Source organism: Manis pentadactyla, chromosome 11 (assembly GCF_030020395.1).
Source record: "Manis pentadactyla isolate mManPen7 chromosome 11, mManPen7.hap1, whole genome shotgun sequence".
Classification (NCBI taxonomy): Eukaryota; Metazoa; Chordata; class Mammalia; order Pholidota; family Manidae; genus Manis; species Manis pentadactyla.
Genome location: NC_080029.1, coordinates 49551983 through 49565154, shown reverse-complemented (window position 1 = coordinate 49565154; position 13172 = coordinate 49551983). Strand labels below are relative to the sequence as shown.

Here is a 13172-nt window from a genome sequence, read left to right as displayed (position 1 = left end):
GTCTCTAAAAGTAAGTGACCTTACCCGTGTTCTTTTCTCCGGTTGTTTTAGGAGGAACCTCTCTCTCTATGCTGTCTAACGCCTAAGATACTGGGATGCATCAGAGGTCTCTTGTTAGCTTCGTCTTTCTGAAAGTCTCTCCAGGAGCTTCTAATATGCTTCAGTAGTTCTCTATGCCTGGTGTAGTAGCAAACTTGCATAGCCTATCACCATCATCTGGGCATTTTCTTCATCTCTCCCTTTGCTGAATCCCATTTTCTGTATCTTATGTCTTCATTTTGCTTGGTTTATGCTTTTATTTTTAGGAAGGCACATCCTCGAGTAGATTGAGAAAGACTATATGGGAGGTAAGGTTTTTGAGAACTTGTACTACTAAAAATGTCTTCATTTTACCTTTAGATTAATGGTTTATTTGTATCCAGAATTTTAGGTTGGAGATTTCCTTCAGAATTTTGAAGGCACTGCTTCTGTTAAAATTTGAAGCTATTCTGACTCCTCTTTGGTATTTGACCTACGCTTTTTCTTTGGAAACATAGATGATCTTCTCTTTGGCCCTTGTGTCCCTGAAATTTCATAATGATGTGCTTTGGTATTGGTATCTAAATCTAGAATCTGAAGTTCCTTAGTAATGGAAACATTTCTCAAAATACTCTACTGATTTCTTCTGTTATTTCTTTTTGGAACTCTGGAAGATTGTATAATGGGCTTCCTGAGTTAATTTTCTTAACTTTTTTTCTTCCAGTATTTTCATTTCTTTTTTTTCTAATATTCTGAGAAATTTCTTCAACTTTGTATTTTAATCTTTCATTGAACTATTCAGCTATGCTATATTATTTTGCAAGAGCTTTTTGTTTTTTAAAGCTCCTTTCGGATCTTAGCTTATAGTTGCAGTTTCTTTCCAAAGATTATTTTTCTTTTGACATTGTCTTCATCCTGCCTAATCTAAAACTGTCTAGTCTAAAAAGCACTTTCCCCTAAGTGCTTTTCCCTTCAGTTATTTTTTCCTCTTTCTGTTAGAGGCCTTCCTCAGATATTTTATAGCTCTTGGTTGTTTAATCATTTTTAACAGCATAGGAGTAAAAGACTAACTGCAAGCTCTGGATGCACGGGGTGTTGGGAATGTCAACTATGATTTTTCATTGCAGAGAGTTATCTATCTGGGCAATTGAGGCAGGATACCCCTTAAATCAGGATCTATTTAGGTCTTTAAACTTGCACTGGCCAAACTGCATACAGAACGCTTCCAATATTGTTAGGATGGGAAAATCTGGCTGCCAGGGTTCAGTGAGAGAAGGATGACATTGGTTTTTGCATCCAGTATGTAAAAATTTCCTGTTTTTGAGTTTAGTCCCCTGCTAACTGTTGTATCCAGTGTCCTCCATTCCATCCAGAGGCCCCATTTCCATGCCCCAGCTGAACATCCACACACTTACTGAAATCATATCATATGTGCATATAAGGACAATACTTTATATTTCATTTGTGTAACATTTTATTGTTTGAATATTGCATAGTGAAAAGAACAGAGTCACAAGACTCATGGTCTGGCTCAACCATTAATTTGCTGTGTGAATTGGGTTCTTTCAACCTTGCTAAACCCTTTATTTCCTCATTTGAAAATGGAGATGATAATACCTATTTTACAGAATTGCTAATGACTGAACAGAGTTATATTGGTTTTCTCTCAAGTAATTGCTCAAAATAATTTACAATTTGCTCTTGCTAACCCCTTGTTCATCACCTCACCACTAACTGTTCTCAGTAAGTGTACTACAACAGAAGGTACCAATGTGACACTTTAATTTTGAATACTAACAATAGCCAAAGAGAAAAAAATTCAAAAATGGCCCTAGCCTTTCTTATTTTTAGAATACTGGTTTTAAAAATGCTTATTTATACTATCCCATCAGAAATGCAGTTTCACTTAAGGATTTTTTTTTTCTTGAACCTACTCAAAATGAACACCCACATATGTGAAAAGCTCAAGATTACACATGTCGCTGCTTTAGTTTCCCCTCTGGTATAGTATAAGTAAAATACATGTCATGGGCAGTTAAATACTCCCCCCCACACATTAGGGATGATAATATATATGAAGATTCATTTTTTATGCATTATCCCTAATGTAAAAAAAAAATCACAGGTATATTATACTGCTTGTCAAGAATACATACACATGGTAGTCACATCTAGACATACACACCCTTTCTAACAATATTTTAACCATCATCAGTTATCTTCTGTATGACTCCGTACCTCTACTTCCAAATTATTTGTAGTTGAAAACACAAAACTCCTTTTAAGGCAATTCTGGATGATGATGTATTACAAAATACTTGTGTTAAAACAAAACTGCATGTATGTACTGAACTTCTAAACACACCGCCTTTAACCCCTCAAAGTATTACTCTTAAAAGGTAAACAAAATTTTTACACATTATAAAAAAATTTAAGCTGCTCTGTAACCCCCCTTTGCTAAAAGTTAGATACATTACACCACTCCAGCAAGAGATTAATAAATAAGGATTAAATATTCTATTTTACAAAAACATACAGAATGGCCAATGTAAAAGTGAAAGTCTTATTTGATAATTTCTTTATCAAATCATGTTAAGAAGGAATAAAACATGGTATAAAATGAGAAAATTGTTACTAAATTTATCTCTTTGAGGGTAACCACATGAGTTGTTACCTAAAGATATCATGGCACCCTTGTTACAAACATTATTTTTTTAAAAAAGACTGTGTTTCCTGGAACTAGAGGACTATTCGTCTCATAGCTTTTATTAAGCAAATGTGATATAACCACCACACAGTGGCAAGAGATAGAACAGCTGTTTCCAGCTACAGAAAATATTGAATTCTCCCTTAAAGTACAGATCATTTGAGATATAACCCATAATAAAGCAAATCACTGCGTAGTTTGTATTGAATTTCCTTAAGATATTTTGCTTTCAACAGAGTATATTCATTTTTCTGTCATCTGAAATCAGTTTCTGTCACTTAGTAACTATTTTCATGTCCAGCCAAGATATAAAGATTGCTGTGTGCAGTAGGATTTTCTGTTGGCCTACTTTCCAAAACGACAACCCTGCAATTAAACCAAAACAAATGATTCGTTTAAAAGTAAAACAGAAATTGCATTCTTCAAATACAAACATCAAACTAGGAAAGAATATTCATTGTTCACATTCTCATAAGATTCCATAAAGATCATACACACACAAATTCAGCTTTGCATTTTATAGCTTAAAACGAAAACTGAGTAGGAATCTATTATTTTAGGAATACAGAATATTTAAAATATTCCCAGATAGTTTCATTATCTCAGTACAATTGAAACCAAATTTGCTTACTTATATATGCCAACAGAAGGTATAATAAAGCTTCAGAATATACACTAACAAGAAAGGGGTGGAAGAAGGGCTGCCAGGAGGAAGTCAAAGAGATGCCCAAGAAATAATCCGAACAAGGCTACCATCTGAAAAATAGTGATAGACAATGCAGAAACAATACAAAGAGGGGAAGAGTGAAGAAGAAAATTCTGGGGAAAGAGTGTGGAAAGAAACAAATAACTAAGAAAAATGGCTATTGATACCTATCCTCTGTTAAGCAGAATTCTCTCATACCACATGTCATTAAGGTGTAGTCTGCACCAGGACCACTGGATGATCCACAGTTCTTCCATAAGCCCTTCCAGAGAAGCAAGAGCTTTCCATTCTATAGTCATGTACCAGGTGGTCCCCAAATTCTTTCTCTGCTGTTTGCAGGACTAGTTACTAAGCTGCCATACTCTGTGGGCTTACCTTTTCTACTAATTAAGATACTTGCTATTTTTCAAAAAATCCGTTTGCTTCTTAGAAAAGTCACTTTAAAATTTTTATGGAGTCATAACTCCATTTCCCCCACCCACCCTTTCCTTAAGCAACCAATATTTAAGTAATGATTTTGTGACTAGACTGCACTTGGAAGACTAAAGTCTCTCAATACATGCCTCAGGACGAATGCCATTCTGTTGCAGTAACAAATTTTGGTGGGAAAATAGGAAGGAATGGGCATTTTATTAGTGGTAGAGGTAGATAATATAGATTTTGGAGAGCAGCAACTACTAAACTTTTTTTTGCAAGATGGCACAGTTTTGGAATTTGTCTCTCATTTGATTCTTTTATTTTGATCACAGAGATCACACAATTCCTTCTAATTTAGATTGATCTCAAAAACAGAGCTGAATACTTTCTGATATCATGGCAAATGTCAAGAGGCACATATTCTGTGGGATTTATAAAGCAATAATTAATAGAAAGTAACATGCAAGGAAGAAATGATGAAGACAAAGGAGCCTGAACTATGTCATGGTACTGGGGACATAAATACCCTATTAACACATTTTGTTTTGGCTGAATATAACTTATCTCTAGAATCAAGATCTTCACACTTTAAGAAGAGTGCTTAGTCAACTAATTAAAATATTAGTATTTCAATAAAGATAAGGAGAAATTTACCTAAGAGTTTTGTTTGAAAAACAATTACAGGCTTACAATATAATTAAGAGTACAACCATTGAACTCCACTGGTAATTAAAACAACCAAACTATTACCTGTCTGATCCTAATAAGCGGAAAACTCTTGTTTCATCGGAAATCTCCTGGGTAACCTATGAAAGAAAATACCTATCAGTAATACCTTAGTCCCCATATTATTTAAAGAATATTTAAAAATCATTTAGATAGCATAATTATTAAACAGAATAACTTTTGATAGACTTAATTCCTCAAATGAAATAAATTCCAGTAAGTTTTTTTGGCTATTAGTCAAAATAAACCAACATTTTATGGAACATCTGCTTATGGGTCAGGCACTTTCTTAGAACTCTGTGATATGTACTGAAATTCCCATATTATTTAAGAAACAACTAAAGTTCATTGAGGTTAAATAACTTGCCTAAGGTCATACAACTGGTACACCCAAGATATGGATACAGGTTTATTGGGCTACAGAGCCCCTGCTCTTTGCTTTACAGAGCAGATGCTTGAGGTGGCAACCTGAGGGCCACCTGAGTTCAGCAGAGATGTGGTGGACACGCCCATGTGCCAGTGTCTTTTATCAGTGTATCTATGGTGTTCCTCTGCTGTTTTCTCCAAATCTGTAGAAGATATTCAGCTATGAACAGGTACTACTCCGAAGTATGGAAAGCTTATATCCATGAGAGCAATGCTTAGCCAACAGGGATAGCAGATGGTGTATAAATAAATGCCCCAGCCTCTCCACCTTCAAATGGGTCAACTCTGAGGTATATTCTGCACCATTCCTCAGTGGTCCTTATAGGATTAAGCCCTGGTTGCCCACAGTGGAAACCAGTTTGTTACTCTGCTCTTATTGGCTTTTGGCTGCAGTAACAGCATCTAGAGTCCTCATTCCTTTTCTTGTTTTCTGGGATCTGCTCCCAAATAAACTACCTGCACTTGAGTACTTGTCATGGGTTCAGCTTTTGGAGGAACCCAATCCATGACAGTATGATAAAAAGTAAGTATAAAAATAGTCTGTTATCAATGAATTTGCAGTCTAGCTGCGAAGACAGAATTAATGAACTTGAATCAGAACATAAATTAGATGCTCTACTAGGTGTTGCTGATTTTCAGAATATTAAGCAGGTATGCTCCAATCATTATGGACTGGAATAGCTGAATAGTACTTTATGAATATTATAGATATAGGCCCAAATTAAAGGATGATAACATAAGCAGAAAGAAAGAGGTAAGCAAGATGAGTAAAAATAAGAAATAGTATTTGTATTTGATACGGTGAACAACAGTTACCGTCTATAGATTTCTGGAATGACACAATGAAAAGCACATCTAAGGACAATCTTATGGCAGTAAGTAGAACTGTAGGCTTCCTTAAATGCAGGGACCTGGTGACATTTAGTGACATGGGTCAGTAGCTAGACAAACTGACATAATTAAAGAGCTGATTTATGTCATTTTCTTGGAAATATTCCACATTGATTTAAGAGGTGGAAATATGCAATTATATATAAATAAGAGTGTGGATAAAACAAAAGGTAATTCAAACAGAAGATTTTAAGCTTTAAAATAAGTGCACAAATTTGAGAGGCCACGGTGCATAAGAATTACACAAGTATTCATACAAATGGGAATAGTCTCAGTATTATCTTAACTATTAGGGTTTATTTCTCAAGAAAGGAGCCTAAGGCCCACCTCCTGCATGAAATGTATCCTGATTATCTCAGCCAGAAGTGATTTTTGGAGACCCTTCAAATACAGGCTCTGCCACTTAGCTATGTAATTGGGCAAGTTACTTAACCACTCTGCCTAGAAATGTGGGAATATGAATAGTACCTAACTCCACTGGATTATTAGCTGTAAGTAAGCTAATATTTATAAAGTACTTAGAACACAGATGTTATAAGGGCTTGGTATTTATAATTATGCCTCATTATGTCTTACAGTACTATAATAGTGTCTTGCATGTAGTTGATACACAGTATTTATTGAGTTAATTTTCTTAGATTTTCCTTAGTACTGTGATCTGATATGAATTAATTGAGGATTTTTGTATTTGAAAAAAACTATAAACTTAGAGATTACAGAGAAGATATTCAATTTAGAAAAGCTTAACAAGTTAGCAACCATATTTACAAATTACAAATTAACAATTTGTAATAGACTGAAATTGTGTACTCATGTTTACAATTCTTTGTGGCCACTGAGAGTTAAACAATAAATACAAAACTGAATGCTATTTGAAGGGAAAATACTGACAGTTTTGTTCTACCGTTGATAGTACTAAAAGCACTAAACATAGTTATAAGGGTTCAGAAAGAATATGCGCAAAATGACTTTCAATATTTAAAATCTTTAGTGGGAATCACTGGAGGAAATTTCAAAAACCTTACCTCATCTGATTTGAAGCTTTTACCTTGCATTCCATGTTTCCAGAAAGCCAATACACTATCTTGAAGGCATACTAAAAAATAGAAAAGGGAGAACTGCAACTAAAATAAGGCACAGAGTAATGCATTATACATTTTCCTTAACTGTTTTTAGTAGCTGATAATGTAAGGCCATTCAAGTGGTTGGTGTTACATTCCACTGTCTAGACCATTAGTTCCCAACATTTTTGTGGCTAAGCCATACCTAAGCTCAAATAATTTATTGAGGTAGGGTCATGCAAAATTTCAAAGACATATGTAACAGGCATTTATTTAAACATGGACTAACTTCTGATGAACTGGATATCAGCATATTAATTTCCCTTAATATACTATTTTTGACACAGGTAAATAAAACATGTATCTTTAAAAATAAAAAACATTGTTTTTTAAGTACTGTCATATATTTTGAAGTAGCTATTAAGGAAGCATCTTTTATTTCTATTCATATTTTCCCTATTGCAAAGTACTTTTTAAAATTACCCTGTTTCACAATCCAAAACTTAACTCCACATTGAATATTTATGATCTGTGGGCCAGTTCTTATTTGGAGGGGTTCTAACACTCAGTTATAACACTCACTGCTGCAGCCCCCAGCCCCAAGCCTCCTCAGGTCTCCAGAGTGCTGGCCTTGCAGTCCCACTGCTCACATGAGGGTTCACAGATTTGGGCCAAACTTACTGCCTTCCCATTGGCTTTGGATTTAGGAGCAATCATGACCCCAAAGTGTGGCCATCACATGGACTGTTACAGCCCATCCTGCCCCCTACCCAACTCCCATACTCCTCCCAGATGCCTTGAAAGTCTCCGAGGGAAACCTCAGTGTCTTGTTCTTCTCTGTGTCCTTCTTAATGCCAACTGAGGTACCCAGATAAGGTCACTTAGTGATTCGGGAACACAGCGGGTAGGCCTCCCATTTGGGTGGGACAGCAGGGCCTCTGGGCTCTTCTGACAGGGGGCTGGAGTCATTAAAGCACAGTAAGGGAGGGAAAAAGAGTGAGGGAGAGGACATTTTTGATTGCTGGAGAATTAAGTCATATATCTTACACTAGTAAAGCTGAGAAAGTGATTGGAACTTACATTTCTTACTAGAATACTGTCTTTGTAAAGAGTTGATTTAAGAATGGAGGAGGGTTCAAGATAGCATCATAGGAAGATCCTTAATTCACCCTTTCCCATGAACACAACAAATCTACAGCTACATATATATTCTATATACTCCCTCTGAAAAGGACCTGAGAACTAGCTGAACAGCTATTCCACAACAAAGGATAAAAGGGCTACATCAAGATGCGCAGAAGGAGCAGAGATAATGGTCTTGCCAAAAATCCCACACCCGGCAGGGTGCCCCACCACTGAGAGAGGTCTCACAAATATGGAACTTTTCCAAGTACTAAGAGGTTTAACCCACATCAGGCATCCCAATCCTTGGGACCTGCTCTGGAGATGAACCCCCCAAATTTTTGGCTTTGAAAACCAACAGGGTACACAGCCAGGGGCCATAGTGCTGTAGGGAATGGACATTCCACTGTTAAATAACTCTTGTGCAGATTCACTTGCCTTGACCCAGTGCAAAAGCTGCAGTTTGAAAAGGGCCTCAGGCATACATGATGGAGATTCATTTGCAAATCTCACAGCATCTGAGAGGCAAAAGCCTGTTGGGACTCTCTAGGATGGATGTGCTGGTGGGCACCATTTTATGCACTCACTCCAACCTGCTAGTGTTCACCCCACCCTTCCTGCATCACTGCTGTGGCCCTCCCCAGATGCAGTAGGCTAGCATCCCATTCCCATACTGCTTCTGTGATTCCCCCAAAGACAGTGGGCATGTACAGCCCACAGAGGAATGCCCCTTGAATGCCAGCTCTGGGGCTCAGAGAGGATTGCCTTTCTGGGCCCTCTAGGTGTGAAACAGTTGGAGAGACAGTTCAGGTGACAACTAAGAACTAGGGCAACGTTAAATGACAAAGTTTATGACCTACAAAGGGCCATCCCTTCAATCCCTTCAAGATTGGGACAGACAGATATTTCACGTGACACATGGAAACAAGCATGGACAGTCATGCAAAATGAGGAAACAAAGGAATATGTTCCAATTGAAAGAACAAGATAAAAACCCAGAAAAAAACCTTAATGAAATAAGAGTTAAATTACTTGATAAAGAGTTCAAAGAAATGGTCATACAGATGCTTATTGAACTCAGGAGAAAATGGATATACACAGGGAGAACTTCAACAAAGAGATAGAAAATAAAAGAAAGTACCAAATAAAAGTCACAGAGTTGAGGAATATAATAACTGAACTGAGGGTTTCAACAACACACTAGCTGAAACAGAATAAAGAATCAGTGATCTGGAAGACAGAGCAGGGGAACTCACCCAAACAAAGCAGAAAAAAGAAAAAAGACTTTAAAAAATGGAGATAGCTTAAGAAACCTATATAACAACATCAAGGAGAATAACATTTACATTATAGGGCTCCCAGAAGAGAAGGGGGCAGAAAACTTGTCTTAAGAAATAATAGCTGAACACTAACCTAGCTTGAGCAAGCAGACAGACCACGAGATCCAGGAAGCTCACAGAGACCCAAATGAGGAAACCAGAGACCCACACCAAGGCACATTATAATTAAAATGCCAAAAGTTAAGAGAGAGAACCAGAAAAACAGCAAAAGACAACTTACTACGTACAAGAGAACTCCTATAAGACTATCAGCAGATTCCTCAGCAGAAACTCTGCAGGTCAGAAGGGAGTGGCATGATATATGCAAATTGCTGAAAGGAAAAAACTTCCAGCCAAGAATCCTCCACCCTTGCAAGTTTATCATTCAGAATTGAAGGAGATAAAGAGTCTTCCAGACAAGGGAAAGCTGAAAGAGTTTATCACTACTAAACTAGGTCTACAGAAATGTTAAAGGGATTTCTTTAAGCTGAAAAGAAAGGGTACTAATTAGTAATAAGAAAACACATGAGAGTAAAAAATCTCACTGGTAAAGGCAAATATATAGTAAAGGAAGTGGATTAACAACTTACAAAGTTAGTATTAAGGTTAAAAGACAAAAGAAGTAAAAATAACTGTAACCACAATAATTAGGGGTTACAAAAGTAAGATATAAAATGTGACATTAAAAATATAAACATTGTGGAGGGATTAAAAGTACAGGGTTTTAGAATGCATTCAAACTTATCTTGCTATCCACTTAAAAAAGACATATATATATATATATATATGAGCTGTTATGTGTGAGCCTCATGGTAACCACAAAGCAAACATCTATAATAGATACATAAGAGATAATAATAAAGGGATCTAAGTATAACACAACAGAAAACCATCAAATCACAAGGGAAGAAAGGAACACAGCCAGAAAACAATGAGCAAAATGGCAATAAATACATACCTATCAATAATTTCTTTAAAATGTAAAAGGACCTAATTCTCTGACCAAATAATGCAGAGTGGCTGAATTGATTAAAAAAAACAAGACCTAGCTATATGTTGCATACAAGAGATTCACCTCAGATGTAAGCATACATTCAGACTTAAAGTGAAGGGAAAGAAAAAGGTGCTTCAAGCAAATGGAAACCAAAAGAAAGCTGGGGTAGCTATACTCATATCAGACAGAATATACCTTCAAGCAAAGCCTTTAATAAAAGCTAAGGATGGACATTACATAATGATAAAAGGGTCAATATAACAAGAAGATAAAACATTTGGAAAAATTCTTATATTCCAGATAGGAGCATCTAAAAATAAAGAGTTAATATTAACAGACTGAGAGGGAGAAATTGACAGCAATACAGTAATAGTAGGGGATTTCATTACCCCACTTACATCAATGGATTGATCATCCAGACAACAATTCATTATGGAAACATTGGCCTTAAATGACAAGACCAGATTTTTGAAAAAATTTTTTATTAAAGTATTATTGATACACTCTTATGAAGGTTTCACATGGAAAAACAATATGGTTACTACATTTACTTATATTATCAAGTCCCCATCCATACCCCAATGCAGTCACTGCCCATCGGTGCAGCAAGACACCACAGATTCACTATTTGCCTTCTCTGTGCTACACTGTTTTCCCCATGGTCCCCCACACCATGTGTACTAAACATAATACCCCTCAGTCCCCTTCTCCCTCCCTCCGCACCCTCCCTCCCATACCCTCCCCTTTGGTAACCACTAGTTCCTTCTTGGAGTCTCTGAGTCTGCTGCTATTTTGTTCCTTCAGTTTTGCTTCGTCGTTATACTCCACAAATGAGGGAAATCATTTGGCACTTGTCTTTCTCCGCCTGGCTTATTTCACTGAGCATAATGTCCTCCAGCTCCATCCATGTTGTTGCAAATGGTAGGATTTGTTTCTTCTTATGGCTGAATAGTATTTCATTGTGTATATGTACCACATCTTCTTTATCCATTCATCTACTTATGGACATTTAAGTTGCTTCCATATCTTGGCTATTGTAAAAAGTACTGCAATAAACACAGGGGTGCATATGTCTTTTTGAGTCTGAGAAGTTGTATTCTTTGGGTAAATTCCAAGGAGTGGAATTCCCGGGTCAAATGGTATTTCTATTTTTAGTTTTTTGAGGAACCTCATACTGCTTTCCACAATGGTTGAACTAGTTTACATTCCCACCAGCAGTGTAGAACGGTTCCCCTTTCTCCACATCCTCACCAGCATTTGTTGTTCTTAGTCCTTTCGATGCTGGCCACCCTTACTGGTGTGAGGTGAAATCTCATTGTGGTTTTAATTTGCATTTCCCTGATGATTAGTGATGTGGAGCATCTTTTCATGTGTCTGTTGGCCATCTGAATTTCTTCTTTGGAGAACTGTCTCTTCATATCCTCTGCCCATTTGTTAATTGGGTTATTTGCTTTTTGGGTGTTGAGGGATGAGAGTTCTTTATATATTTTGAACGTTAACCCCTCGTCAGATACGTCATTTACAAATATATTCTCCCATACTGTAGGATGCCTTTTTGTTTTGTTGATGGTGTACTTTGCTGTACAGAAACTTTTTAGTTTGATGTAGTCCCATGAGTTCAGATTTGCTTTTGTTTCCCTTGCTCGAGAGATGCGTTCAGGAAGAAGTTGCTCATGCTTATATTCAGGAGACATTTGCCTATGTTGACTTCTAAGAGTTTTATGGTTTCATGACTTACATTCAAGTCTTTGATCCATTTCTAGTTTACTTTTATATATGGGGTTAAACAATAATCCAGCTGTTTCATTCTCTTTCATGTAGCTGTCCAGTTTTCCAACATCAGCTGTTGAAGAGGCTGTAATTTCCCCATTGTATATCCATGGCTCCTTTATCATATATTAATTGACCATATATGGTTGGGTTCATATTAGGGCTCTCTAGTCTGTTCCATTAGTCTATGGGTCTATTCTTGAGCCAGTATCAAATTGTCTTGATTACTGTGGCTTTGTAGTAGAGCTTGAACTTGGGGAGCCTAATCCTCCCAGCTTTATTCTTCCTTCTCAGGATTGCTCTGGCTATTCAGGATCTTTTGTGGTTCCATATGAATTTTAGAACAATTTTCTCTAGTTCACTGAAGAATGCTGTTGGTATTTTGATAGGGATTGCACTGAATCTGTAGATTGCTTTAGGCAGGATGGCCATTTCGACAATATTAATTCTTCCTATCCATGAGCATGGGATGTGTTTCCATTTATTGATATCTTCTTTAATTTCTCTCATGAGTGTCTTATAGTTTGCAGAGTATAGATCTTTCACTTCCTTGGTTAGGTTTATTCCTAGGTATTTTATTCTTTTTGATGCAACTGTGAATGGAATTGTTTTCCTGATTTCTCTCCCTCTAGTTCATTGTTAGTATATAGGAATGCTACAGATTTCTGCATATTAGTTTCGTATCCTGCAACTTTGCTGAATTCAGATATTAGATCTAGTAGTTTTGGAGTGGATTCTTTAGGGTTTTTTATGTACAATATCATGTCATTTGCAAACAGGGACAGTTTGACTTCTTCCTTGCCAATCTAGATGCCTTTTATTTCTTTGTGTTGTCTGATTGCCATGGCTAGGACCTCCAGTACTATGATAGAAGTGGGGAGAGTGGGCATCCTTGTCTTGTTTCCGATCTTAAAGGAAAAGCTTTCAGCTTCTTGCTGTTAAGTATAATGTTGGCTGTGGGTTTATCATATATGGCCTTTATTATGTTGAGATACTTGCCCTTTATATCCATTTT

At 36.7% G+C, this 13172-nt stretch overlaps 1 protein-coding gene across 2 annotated transcripts in view; it reads right to left on the bottom strand.

Annotated features, from left to right (window-relative positions):
* Positions 1-1468: 1468 nt before the first annotated feature.
* Positions 1469-13172, bottom strand: part of MAP4K5 (mitogen-activated protein kinase kinase kinase kinase 5) — a 142611-nt gene continuing 130907 nt past the window's right edge. For both annotated transcript variants that reach the window (XM_057488474.1, XM_036917343.2), the window contains exons 30-32: positions 6917-6987; positions 4599-4654; positions 1469-3091 (exon numbers count right to left, since the gene is read on the bottom strand). In XM_057488474.1, the coding sequence (XP_057344457.1) occupies positions 3004-3091; positions 4599-4654; positions 6917-6987 (215 nt within the window). In that variant the 3' untranslated portion in view covers positions 1469-3003. The remainder of the gene's footprint in view (positions 3092-4598; positions 4655-6916; positions 6988-13172) is intronic.